General features: G+C 43.7%; 1 protein-coding gene across 10 annotated transcripts in view; it reads right to left on the reverse strand.

Annotated features, from left to right (window-relative positions):
- CCAR1 (cell division cycle and apoptosis regulator 1) overlaps positions 1-13,609 on the reverse strand; it is a 75,984-nt gene that overhangs the window by 41,895 nt on the left and 20,480 nt on the right. For 6 of the 10 annotated variants that reach the window (XM_017851447.1, XM_017851446.1, XM_017851448.1 and 3 more), the window contains exons 3-8: positions 13,080-13,252; positions 11,929-11,973; positions 8,834-8,866; positions 5,752-5,945; positions 3,463-3,577; positions 3,169-3,361 (exon numbers count right to left, since the gene is read on the reverse strand). In XM_017851447.1, coding sequence (XP_017706936.1) covers positions 3,169-3,361; positions 3,463-3,577; positions 5,752-5,945; positions 8,834-8,866; positions 11,929-11,973; positions 13,080-13,252 — 753 coding nt within the window. The remainder of the gene's footprint in view (positions 1-3,168; positions 3,362-3,462; positions 3,578-5,751; positions 5,946-8,833; positions 8,867-11,928; positions 11,974-13,079; positions 13,253-13,609) is intronic. The other 4 variants (XM_017851451.1, XM_017851452.1, XM_017851450.1 and 1 more) reach the window with 2 other exon arrangements.

The raw sequence follows: 13,609 nt of genomic DNA on the forward strand, positions 1-13,609 counted from the left end.
AAAAATTAGCCGGGCGTGGTGGCAGGCGCCTATAGTCCCAGCTACTCGGGAGGCTGAGGCAGGAGAATGGCGTGAACCCAGGAGGCGGAGCTTGCAGCAAACTGAGATAACGCCACTGTACTCCAGTCTTGGTGACAGAGCAAGACTCCATCTCAAAAATAAAAAGACACAGGAGTCAGCTTGAAAAAATTCTTACAAACTATACATATAAAGGATCAAAAAGAAAACAACTGAATATAAAACAATGGATAAATAAAAAAGCCATGAGGCCAAAGTAAACAAAGAAAAGACCTAACATAAAGCAAAAATTGGATGCAGTAAGAAGGATGAACAAGCCAGGCACGGTGGCTCATGCTTATAATCCCAGCACTCTGGGAACCTGAGGGGAGTGGATCACCTGAAAGTCAGGAGTTCAAGACCAGCTTGGCAAACATGGTGAAACCTCGTCTCTACTAAAACTACAAAAAATTAGCCAGGCGCGATGGCGGGCGCCTGTAATCCCAGCTACTCAGGAGGTTGAGGCAGGAGAATCACTTGAAGCCAGAATCGGAGGTTGCAGTGAGCCGAGATCTTGTCACTGCACTCCAGCCTGGGTGACAAGAGCAAAACTTTGCCTCAAAAAAAAAAAAAACAACAAAACAAAATACAAAAGAAGGATGATTATAAAAGCATCATTTACAAATTCTTGGCCAGGCTGGGCGCAGTGGGTCACATTTGTAATCCCAGCACTTCGGGAGGCCAAGGCGGGTGGATTACCTGAGGTCAGGAGTTTTGAGACTGGCCTGGCCAACATGGTGAAACCCTATCTCTACTAAAAATACAAAAAATTAGCTGGGCGTGTTGGCGGACACCTGTAATCCCAACTACTCGGGAGGCGGAGGTTGCGGTGAGCTGAGATCGCACCATTGCACTCCAGCCTGGGCAACAAGAGCAAAACTCCATCTCAAAAAAAAAAAAGTCTCACACACAAAATGTCATGAAAGTAGAATCACACATTATGTTCGAAACCAAACAAGGATGCATACTTACAGAATAAAACTATTATCCAAAAACACGAGTTACAAATGGTTGTTGTGCAATTTGTGAGACAGGGTCTTGCTCTGTCACTCAGGCTGGAGTGCAGTTGTGCAATCTTACCTCACTGCAACCTCCGCCCACTGGGCTCAAGTGATCCTTCCACATCAGCCTGTGTACACCACCACGCCTGGCTATTTTTTTGATTTTTAGTAGAGATGGGGTCTCACCATGCTGCCCAGGCTGATCTCAAACACCTGAGCTCAAGCAATCCGTCCACCTCCGTCTCCCAAAGTGCTGGGATTACAGGTGTGAGCCACTGCCCTGCTACCAGACACAATGTTGTATTTTTTTTACCTGAGTAGTGATCACATAGGTGTTCATTAAATAACTCATTACACTGTAATCTGTCATTTTGCTATGTATCATCATTTACAATAACAAAGAAAATGCAGGCTGGGAGCAGTGTCTCACACCTGTAATCTCGGCACTTTCGGAGGCCAAGACAGGCAGATTACTTGAGTCCAGGAGTTCAAGACCAGCTCGGGCAACATGGCAAAACCCTGCCTCTACAAAAAAGTACAAAAATTAGAGGGGGGCTGAGACGGGAGGACTGCTTAAGGCCAGGAGGTCGAGGCTGTAGTGAGCTGAAATCACACCACTGCACCCATGCCTGAGTGACAGACCGATACCTTGTCTCCAAAAAAGAAAATGCAGCCTGGCAATCATGGTGAAACCCCGTCTCTACAAAAGATATAACAATTAGGCTGGCAGGGTGGCGTGCACCTGTAGTCCCAGCTACTCAGGGAAGCTGAGGTAGCAGGATCACTTGAGCCGGGGAGGTGGAGGTTGCAGTGAGCCAAGATTACACCACTGCACTCTAGCCTTGGTGACAGAGAGAAACCCTGCCTCAAAAAAATAAAAGAACATGTCACAATTACATTTTTTAATGCCAATTAAGTAGGCTTCTTTAAGCTAAGGCTAACTGTCACCTTTTTCTCTTTTTTTTTGAGAGAGTTTCGCTGTTATCACCCAGACTAGAGTGCAATGGAGTGATCAGGGCTAACTGTAACCTCTGCCTCCTGGGTTCAAGTGATTCTCCTGCCTCAGTCTCCAGAGTAGCTGTGGTTACAGGCGCCTGCCACCACGAGCCAGTTAATTTTTGTATTTTTCCAAAAGTGCTGGGATTACGGTGTGAGCCACCGCACCCAGCCCTATGTATCATTTTAAACACTGTTTTTATAAGAACACATCTGGACCCGGTGCGGTGGCTCATGCCTGTAATCCCAGCACTTGGGGAGGCCAAAGTGGGCGGAAAACTTGAAGTCAGGAGTTCGAGACCAGCCTGGCCAACGTGGAGAAACCCTGTATCTACTAAAAATACAAAAATTTGCCGGGAATGGTGGCATATGCCAATAGTCCCAGCTACTTGGGAGGCTGAGGCAGGAGAATAGCTTGAACCTGGGAGGTTGAGGTTGCAGTGAGCCCAGATTGCACCACTCCAGCCTGGGTGACAGAGTGAAAAAGAACACATCTGGAGTTTCAATCAATTGGCAAAAAAACTTAAAACTCAGCAAATTCATTTGATGTGGTATGGTTTATTTTTATTATTATTATTTTTTTGAGACGGAGTTTCACTCCGTCACCCGGGCTGGAGTGCAGTGGCCAGATCTCAGCTCACTGCAAGCTCCGCCTCCCAGGTTTACGCCATTCTCCTGCCTCAGCCTCCCGAGTAGCTGGGACTACAGGCGCCCACCACCTTGCCCGGCTAGTTTTTTGTATTTTTTAGTAGAGACGGGGTTTCACTGTGTTAGCCAGGATGGTCTCGATCTCCTGACCTCGTGATCCGCCCGTCTTGGCCTCCCAAAGTGCTGGGATTACAGGCTTGAGCCACCGCGCCCGGCCGGATGCGGTATGGTTTAATAAGTAATTTAATCGTTTTGATATTTAAGTCCACAAGGGTGTATCTTTCAATTTCTTATCACTAAGAGAAAAAAAAAAATACTTCCACGTAGCTATGGAAGTAGATGTGTCCTATTCAGGATTCTTTAGGCTTCAAGTTTTCTTGAAATCCCTGCCTATTTGAAATTAAAAGCACAGTTATTATTAACAACTAAAAAGTTACATATTCGTCTGAAACAAAAGCAAAGATACCTTTCTGCTGAGGCTGCTGTAATAAGGGCTGTGGTTGAGTCTGCAATAGTGGTGTAATAGAAGCTGCTGAAATCTGTGCCTGCAGCAATGACTGGGGCTGGGGCTGAGTCTGAACACCAAATGTTGTCTGTGGTGCAATTGGCTGAAGTACAGCAGGAGGAGTTTTCAGTAACGGCTGGGTTTGCGACTGATTCTTCAATTAAAAAATGAAAGAATAAGAAAAAAAAAAACTTTGTGAATTAGAAGACTCACTTACCAAGCTTCTATTAATACCTAACTCAATATTTTCTGTACCTGATTTGGTAGTGTTTGAATTCTCTGTGCATTCCATTTAAAAGGCATATTAGGATTGTAAGTAGCTTCAACCAATACTCTGTCACCTACTTGGGGGGTTTTCCCTTTGACAGCACTGTAAAAAAAATAAAAAAAAAAGTTAAATATAAATACAATTAAAATAGATTTCTCCCCAAAATGATTTACATAGTTAGTACTTTAAAGTAAACCGTATTTCAAAAAAAATAAACGTAAACTATATCAGAAACGGAAGTCTGGAAAGCTCTTTAAAAAGATGGGGCCGGGTGCGGTGGTGGTTCATGCCTGTAATCCCAGCACTTTGGGAGGCTGAGACGGGCGAGTCACTTGAGGTCAGGAGTTCAAGATCACCCTGGTCAACATGGTGAAACCTTGTCTCTAGTAATAATACAAATATTAGCCGAGCGTGGTGGCGCACACCTGTAATCTCAACTACTCAAGAGGCTGAGGCAGGAGAATTACTTGAACCCGGGTGGTGAGGTTCCAGTAAGTTGAGATCATGCCACTGCATTCCAGCCTGAGTGACAGACGAGACTCGGTTTCAAACAAAAATAAATAAATAAAATAAAATAAAATAACAATAAAAAGTAGTTGGGGGATGGGAGCAGTAGATCACGCCTGTAATCTCAGCACTTTAGGAGGCCAAGGTAGGCAGATCACTTAAGGAGTCCAACACCAGCCTGGCTAACATGGTGAAACCCCATCTCTACTAAAAATACAAAAATTAGCTGGGTACGAATCGCCCGTACCCAAGAGGCGGAGGTGGCAGTGAGCTAATATCGCACCACCGTACTACAGCCTGGGCAAGAGTGAGACTCATCTCAAAAAAAGTAATAAAAGAGGCCGGGCGCAGTGGCTCACGCCTGTAATCTCAACACTTTGGGAGACCAAGGCAGGTGGATCATGAGGTCAGGAGTTCAAGACCAGTCTGGTCAAGATGGCGAAACCCCATCCCTACTAAAAATACAAAAATTAGCCGGGCGTGGTGGCAGGAGTAATCCCAGCTACTTGGGAGGCTGAGGCAGGAGAATCGCTTGAACCTGGGAGGCAGAGATTGCAGTGAGCCAATATTGCGCCACTGTACTGCAGCCTAGGCGACAGAGTGATACTCCATCTCAAAATAAATAAATTAATTAAAATTTTTAAAATAAAAAAATAAGAAAAAGTAAAAGTAGACGGCCAGGTACAGTGGCTCATGCCTCTAATGCCGTAACTTTAAAAACCAAACGGATCACTTGAGATCAAGAGTTCAAGACCAGCTTGGGCAACATTGTGAGATCACATTTCTACAAAAGTTTAAAATTAGTCTTTATGTCTAGATCTGAAGAAAAAGGAAAAAAAAAAAAAATAGTTGCCAGGCGTGGTGGCTCACGCCTGTAATCCCAGCACTTTGGGAGGCTGAGGCAGGTGGATCACCTGAGGTCAGAAGTTCACGACCAGCCTGGTCAACGTGGTGAAACCCTGTCTCTACTAAATATACAAAAATTAGCTGGGCATGGGGCGGCACCTGTAATCCCAGTTACTCAGGAGGCTGAGGCAGGAGAATCATTTGAAGCTGGGAGGTGGAGGTTGCAGTGAGCTGAGGTTGCACTCCAACCTAGGCAACAAGAGCAAAATTTGCTCTCAAAAAAAACTTCGGCGTGGTAGCGTGGACCTAGAGTCCCAGCTACTTGAGAGGCTGAAGCAGGAGGATCCCTTGAACCAGGAATTTGAGGCTGCAGTGAGCTATGACTGCACTTCTGGACCCCAGCCTGGGCAAAAGAGCAAGACCCCATCTCAAAAAATAAAATAAAAAGGGCCGAGCATGATGGCTCACGCCTGTAATCCCAGGACTTTGGGAGGCCGAGATGGGTGGATCACAAGGTCGGCAGTTCGAGACCAGCCTGACCAACATGGTGAAACCCCGTCTCTACTAAAAATAAACAAAAATTAGCCAGGCGTGGTGGCGGGCACCTGTAATCCCAGCACTTTGGGAAGCTGAGGCGGGTGGATCACTTGTGGTCAGGAGTTTAAGACCAATCGGGCCAACATGGTGAAATCCCATTCTCTAATAAAGATACAAAATTAGCCAAGTGTGGTGCTGCATGCCTGTCATCCCAGCTACTCTAAAGGCTGGCAAGAGAACTGCTTGAACCCAGGAGGCAGAGGCTGCAGTGAGTCGACAGATTGCACGACTGTGTCCAGCCTGGGCTACATATAATTTCTGCTACAACTAAACGGTGTTTTATGGTAAATGCAAGAAGCCATATGACAAGACATAATTAAGTTTACCTAAGCTGAAAGAATACATCTTCATCCACAAATCCAAATGTATCATGTAGTTTTGTAACCACCCCTGTGAAAACACGCTGCTTCTGAGGCTGGGTTTGCTGTTGACTGGACCTTGGTGTTGGATATGATACAGTTATTTGTGCTGTTGGCTGAGGAGTAGATAGGCTAAGGCTTGTAGGCAGTGCAACAGCTGGCTATAAAACAAAATCAACATCAAATTAAGGCAATGATTTGAAATCATCTAAAAACTCAATATGACTACTTAAAACTAACCCAGAATATTAAACTTTTCATATTATGTTAGAAGATATACATGTACATCTTCAGAGTCAGGTCTAAAATTAAACTATAAATTATTTTTAGCCTATCTCATCAAGATCCCTCAGATGAGTGTTCTTACTAATACAATATCTATACTAGCATAATAAAGGCTCAGGAAAATCCTAAGTATAGTAAAGGAATTCAGCATTCCTTAAACTTTGACCACAAAATTATTTTCTCATGAAATTTCTTTAATATCTTAAGATACTAGTAATGTGTTATGGGTACACTTAGGGAAATAGCATTTGAACAAAAGAACTTCTATAGTTTTACTACTTAATTTGGAAATTCTACTTTGTTGATGATTGAAAATATGAGTTAGGGCCAGGCGCAGTGGCTCAAGCCTGTAATCCCAGCACTTTGGGAGGCCGAGACCATACTGGCTAACATGGTGAAACCCTGACTCTACTAAAAAAATACAAAAAACTAGCCAGGCGAGGTGGCGGGCGCCTGTAGTCCCAGCTACTCCGGAGGCTGAGGCAGGAAAAGGACGTAAACCTGGGAGGCGGAGCTTGCAGTGAGCTGAGATCCGGCCACTGCACTCCAGCCCGGGCGATAGAGCGAGACTCCGTCTCAAAAAAAAAAAAAAAAAAAAAAAGAAAATATGAGTTAGGTGCTAACGAACTGTAGTTCTTTAATAAAACAGGTTGATTGCTCAATTCAAGTATATTTTAAAAGACAAGTAAGCCATTCGAGACTAAAAATACGGTACAAAAGGTTATACTGTGAAAAGCTTCTCTCCTATCCCTGCTCCTCAGCTATGAAGTTCCCTAAACCTGAAGCAATCACTGTACTAATTATTAGTGTAAAGCCTCCTAGAGATGTTTTATTGAAATATGCATATAGATAAATGGAAGCATATAATACATACTAGACTGTATCTTTACTTCTACCTCAGATTATCTGGAATATCGTTCCATATCAGTACACAAAGAGGTTTTACTTTAACAGCTGCATAGTATTTCACTCTACGTATTTTTCTTTTTTTTTTTTTGAGACAGAGTCTCGCTCTGTCACCCAGGCTGGAGTGCAGTGGCCGGATCTCAGCTCACTGCAAGCTCCGCCTCCCGGGTTTAGCCATTCTCCTGCCTCAGCCTCCCGAGTAGCTGGGACTACAGGCGCTCGCCATCTTGCCCGGCTAGTTTTTTGTATTTTTTAGTAGAGACGGGGTTTCACCGGGTTAGCCAGGATGGTCTCGATCTCCTGACCTCGTGATCCGCCCGTCTCGGCCTCCCAAAGTGCTGGGATTACAGGCTTGAGCCACTGTGCCCGGCCTCACTCTATGTATTAACCAGTGATCAGCAATCTATGACCCATGGGCCAAAGACAGCCTATAGGCTGTTTTTACATAGTTTATAAGCTAAGAACACTTTTTACACTTTCGAGATTGTAAAATAGAAAAGAGTATGTGAAAGGCATAATAGTATGCAAAGCCTAAGTTAGCACTAATGAAAGTTCAAAACTTTTAATGTTGCTGAAAATTAAGCAGATAATGTCACACAATAACTTTCCCTGCTAAAGTGGAAATAATGTGCAGAAATTTTCCAAAAGAAGAAGACTACAAGGCCGGGCGCGGTGGCTCAAGCCTGTAATCCCAGCACTTTGGGAGGCCGAGACGGGCGGATCACGAGGTCAGGAGATCGAGACCATCCTGGCTAACACAGTGAAACCCCGTCTCTACTAAAATACAAAAAAACTAGCTGGGCGAGGTGGCGGGCGCCTGTAGTCCCAGCTACTCGGAGGCTGAGGCAGGAGAATGGCGGGAACCCGGGAGGCGGAGCTTGCAGTGAGCCGAGATCGCGCCACTGCACTCCAGCCTGGGCGACAGAGCGAGACTCCGTCTCAAAAAAAAAAAAAAAGACGAAGAAGACTACAAAAATCGGTATTAATGAAAAGTCAGTAGTATTAAGTTTAAAATAAAACCTCAGCCGGGCGTGGTGGCTCACACCTATAATCCCAGCACTTTGGGAGGCCAAGGCAGGTGGTCAGGACCTTAGGCGAGACCAGCTTAGCCAGCATGGTGAAACCCTAGCTCTACTAAAAACAAAAAAATTAGCCGGGCGTGGCGGCAGGTGCCTATAATCCCAGCTACTCAGGAAGCTTGAACTTCCTGGAGAATCGCTTGAACCCGGGAGGCAGAGGTTGCAGTGAGCCAAGATTGCACCACTGCACTCCAGCCTGGGCAACAGAGGGAGGCTCTGTCTCAAAATAAATAAATAAAATAAAACCTCATATTTATTCAAACTGTATCACAGCACAACCTACAATGAGAAACCATCAAAGATAAAATAGCATACTTCCGGCCGGGCGCGGTGGCTCAAGCCTGTAATCCCAGCACTTTGGGTGGCCGAGACGGGCGGATCACGAGGTCAGGAGATCAAGACCATCCTGGCTAACATGGTGAAACCCCGTCTCTACTAAAAAAATACAAAAAACTAGCCGGGCGACCTGGCGGGTGCCTGTAGTCCCAGCTACTCGGGAGGCTGAGGCAGGAGAATGGCGTGAACCCGGGAGGCGGAGCTTGCAGTGAGCTGAGATCCGGCCACTGCACTCCAGCCTGGGCGACAGAGCGAGACTCCGTCTCAAAAAAAAAAACAAAAAAAAAAATAGCATACTTCTACCTTTATTTGGCATTATATTCCTAAATTATTAGGTGAATCTAACAAGTAACTAAACCCTGAAAGAAAAAGTAGAATAGGAATAAAGCTTTAGTCTACTGTTCATTCAGACATCCAAAACAAATAAAGTGATACCAACTAACCTGTGTTAAGAGGGTTTGCTGGGGTTGCTGTAACTGAAAACAGAAAAATAAACACACACAGAAAAGGGTCAATCAGAATTGTTGCTTCATAGATGCCTTATAAAAGAAATAATTCCTATAAGTTATTCTACTTATTTTTATTTTTTTAAACAGAAACGAGGTCTCACTATGTTGCCCAGGGTAGTCTTGAACTCCTGAGCTCAAGCAATCCTCTTGCCTTGGACTCCCAAAGTGATAGGATTGCAGACACAAGCCACTGCACCCAGCCCAGTTATCTTATTATTAAGAAAAATGTGAAAAGTAACAGAGATCACTAGGTATAAAATTTCCTACAACTATTTCTAACAACTGCAGTCCTCATATATAAGTAACTCATTCAATGATAGGCACTTAACTACTTTTATTAATAAAAATACAGAACCTGATTTTTTTTGTTATTATTTCCTAGGAATAGCATCCACAGTAAAACCCCACAAAATCTCTAAAACTGAAGATTACCATGCTACAGAAATAACTCAATATCATCAGCATGCTACTTGTTTCAAAAAACATCACTGGTCATCGATCTAATTCACAGATATATCCCTAAAATGAGAAGTGCTGTTGATGGACAATTTGCCATAGGCAGAGACCATGAAGGACCACATACTCTGACGTATGGTTTTTCTGTAATAGCAAAGTGTACTACTACCAGAAAGTAAAAGGAATTAGTATGAAAGGAGAAATTTCAAAATTCTGAAATATAAACTTGACTTAGGCTAAGGTAAAATAATCTGTATGAGGTTGTAATTCAAAACATTCAGTTTACCTGGAGTCAACAAGTATTAGAGATTAAATCATATCAAAATACTATTTTTCTGTAAGTTAAGAACAGTTAAGTAGTGCCATTTTTTAAAGGCAGAATGAGTATCACAATTTTTGCAAGGTTCAGCCTCACTCATTATCATCTTTAATAATGTATTTCACACGAGCGCTAAAATAAGTTGGAAGGTATTCTAAAAACAAGACATCTGATTTGAGACCAATCTCTTGTCAGTTTTTAAGAAGTTTAAAGCAATTACTAGTGAAATACTGAGGTCGTCTGGGAAAATGCAATGCTTCTGAAGCCTCAAAGGGCTTAAGTCAAGGATTAAACTGGGCCATGGGTCTAGGGACAAAGAAGTAATGAATTAAGAAGTCTCTGCAGCCACAAAAAAAAAAGAATGAGGTGGGGCGCAGTGCCTCACGCCTGTAATCCCAGCCCTTTAGGAGGCCAAGGCGGGTGGATCACAGTCAGGACTTTGACACATGGTGAAACCCCGTCTCTACTAAAAATAGAAAAAATTAGCCAGGCCTAGTGGCGTGCGCCTGTAATCTTAGCTACTCGGGAGGCAGAGGCAGGAGAATTGCTTGAATCCGGGAGGCAGAGGTTGCAGTGAGCCAAGATTGCGCCATTGCACTCTAGCCTGGGTAACAAAAATGAAACTCAGTCTCAAAAAAGAATAACAAATCCTTTCCAGGGACATGCTTAGGCTAAAGCATATCCATATTTCAGCAAGGCAAACTCTCTTCCCTTGACAGTTCCTAAAGAATATTTCTAAGGAAAAGGGGCCAATGAAACTTGCTTTTAGTCTAAATAAGGAGCTTCCATATTGTTCAAATGTGCCTAGGGAATAGAAGTGTGAACTATAAAGGGAGGCTTTCTTCCACTTTTATTTTAATTTTGGCAGGTGTGCACCACCAGGCCCAGCTAATTTTTGTATTTTTAGTAGAGGCAGGGTTTTACCATGTTGGCCAAGTTGGTATCAAACTCCTGACCTCGAGTGATCCTCCCGCCTTGGCCTCCCAAAGTGCTTGGATTACAGGTGTGAACCACTGTGCCGGGCCAGCTTTCTCCCATTCTGAAAAATTCTATTTTAATATTTTGATTTCTATACCACAATTTGATTAATAAAAGGAGGCCTGGGCCTACTTTCTTTAAAGAAAAAAGGCTGTAGTAGGTTGTTAGATGTGACAAAAATTTTTTAAAAAATAAAAAAATAAATAAAGGCTGAAAGCTGTAATAAGAGGTTTATAAGGTTTAGGCTTCAAGTAGCAAAAGGAGGGCTTTCATTTTCCTTTCTTTTTTTTTTTTTTTGAGATGGAGGTCTCGCTCTGTCGCCCAGGCTGGAGTATAGTCGGCCGGATCTCCAGTTTACCTGGCAAGCTCCCTGCTCCCCCCGGGTTACGCCATTCTGCCGCTGCTCAGCCTCTGGAGTAGCTGGGACTACCAGGCCGCCTGCCACCTCCGTCCAGGCTAGTTTTTTGTATTTTTTAGTAGAGACGGGGTTTCAGCCGGGTTAGCCCAGGATAGTCTCGATCTCGCTGACCTTGTGATCGCCCGTCCTCGGCCTCCCAAAGTGCTGGGATTACAGGCTTGAGGGCCACCGCGCGCCGGCTGAGCTTTCCCATTTTCCACGTGGTCTAGTTCAGGGCAGAGGTTCCGCCCTAAGGTCCGGACAGAGCATAACAGTCCAAAGGGTGTTCTTATCCAGATTATTCTCTGGCACCTGTTTTTTTTTTTTTTTTTTTTTTTTGGAGAGATGGAGTTTTGCTCCTTGTGGCCCAGGCTGGAGTACAATGGGCAGCAATCTCGGCTCACCACAACCTCCACCTCCTGGGTCCAAGGCGATTTCTCCTGCCTCAAAGGCCTCGCTGAGTAGCTGGATTAGCAGGCGCTGCGGCCACCACACCCGGCTAATTTTGTATTTTTAGTAGAGACTTGGTTTCTCCATGTTTGTCAGGCTGGTCTCAAACTCCCGACCTCAGGTGATCCGCCCGCCTCGGCCTCCCAATGTGCTGGGATTACAGGCGTGAGCCACCGCGCCCAGCCTCCTCATACTTTCTTAGAAACATGCAACAAAGACTAGCTAAGGATTTGGGTAGCTAGGACCACCCTCCTATCTCCCTCACCCTTGTACACATTCCTTTTTTCCTACCTGATTTACTCCAGCCCCTCCCAAAAAATTCGTATCGCGTGTTAAGGTAGCTGATAGAAATAAAACTCTCTATCAATTGAACTTTGGAGCAAATGGCTATTTTAAAATCAGTTTTTAACATGGAAAATATAAACTAACCTGTTGTTGCACACTATACAGGGCCTGCTGAGGTTGTGAATATTGCTGAAAGATTAAAAAAATGTTTTTCAAAGAAAAATAGACACTAAATTTATTCATTCTCAAAAAGTGATATACATAGAAATACATACAATTACACTAAACATAAACTTTCTGTTCTGGCATGGCATTGATTCATAAAACAAAAAAAAAATAAAAATAAAAATAATAAAGATAAATTTTCTGGAACAGTGAAACTTCACCTAAAGTAAATAAAGCTGTGATTACTTATACTCCGGGATCCAAAAAGAAGTAAATCTTATTCACGTAATTAAGGTATAAGAACGGCCCAATTTAAGGACTTACAATTTTTGACTATTCAACTACTCTTTATTTTGGACACAGGGTTTTGCTCTGCCTCCCAGACTAGAGTGCAGTGGTACAATCTCAGTTTACTGCAGCCTCAACCTCCCAATGCTCAAGCAATCCTCCCACCTCAACCTCCCAAGCAGCTGGGACCACATGCGTCCTTCACCACATTGGCTAATTCTCCTTTTTTCTGCAGATGCTGTCTCACCATGTTGCCCAGGCTGGTCTCAAATTCCCGGGCTCAGACGATCCTCCCACCTCAGTCTCTTAAAATGCTGGCATTACAGGCATGAGCCACCATGCCTGGCCCAACTATTCTTCCCTACATATGCTGATCAGATATAACATTCATCACCAGAAAAATAAATAAGCATAGGCCGGGCGCAGTGGCTCAAGCCTGTAATCCCAGCACTTTGGGAGGCCGAGACGGGCGGATCACAAGGTCAGGAGATCGAGACCATCCTGGCTAACATGGTGAAACCCCGTCTCTACTAAAAAATATAAAAAACTAGCCGGGCGAGGTGGCGGGCGCCTGTAGTCCTAGCTACTCGGGAGGCTGAGGCAGGAGAATGGCGTGAACCCAGGAGGCGGAGCTTGCAGTGAGCTGAGATCTGGCCACTGCACTCCACCCTGGGCGACAGAGCGAGACTCCGTCTCAAAAATAAATAAATAAATAAATAAATAAATAAGCATAATAAAAAACACATAATTCTTCACTACCTATCAAATGAAGGTAGCAATGCTAGCTACTCGGATTTCATAAAGTTTTCTACATCAAATAATAAGACCTATTAAGGATTTACCTGTTGTAATGCAGCTGCTGCAGCTGCGGCTTGTTGCTGCAATGCAGCAGTTTGTGTTAACTGATAGTTTGCTGGAGTTTGTGTGGTAAGGCCTGCTGCCGCCAATGCTGTTTGCTGTGTGTAAATGGTAGGAGATGCTCCAAGGAGTGATGGCTGTTGAACACCCAGTGCAGCTAAAATGAAATCAGAAAGGAAAACATAAAAATCAAGATTATGAAGAATATAAAAAATATGAAAAAAGTACACAGAAGAGATATCTGCACACCCATGTTCACTCCAGCACTATTCACAATAATCAAGATATGGAATCAACCTAAGTGTCCATCAGTGAACAACTGGATAAAGAAAATGTGGTATATATCCACAAGGGAATACTATTCAGCTTTAAAAAGAATATCCTGTAATTTGTACCACGTATGAACCTTGAAAGACATTATGTTAAGTGAAATAAGCCAGGTACAGAAAGAAGAATATTGCATGATCTCATATGTGGAGTGTAAGAAAGTCAAACTAAGAGAAACAGAGTAAGG

This window comes from Rhinopithecus bieti, unplaced genomic scaffold (assembly GCF_001698545.2).
Source record: "Rhinopithecus bieti isolate Rb0 unplaced genomic scaffold, ASM169854v2 scaffold_33940, whole genome shotgun sequence".
NCBI lineage: Eukaryota > Metazoa > Chordata > Mammalia > Primates > Cercopithecidae > Rhinopithecus > Rhinopithecus bieti.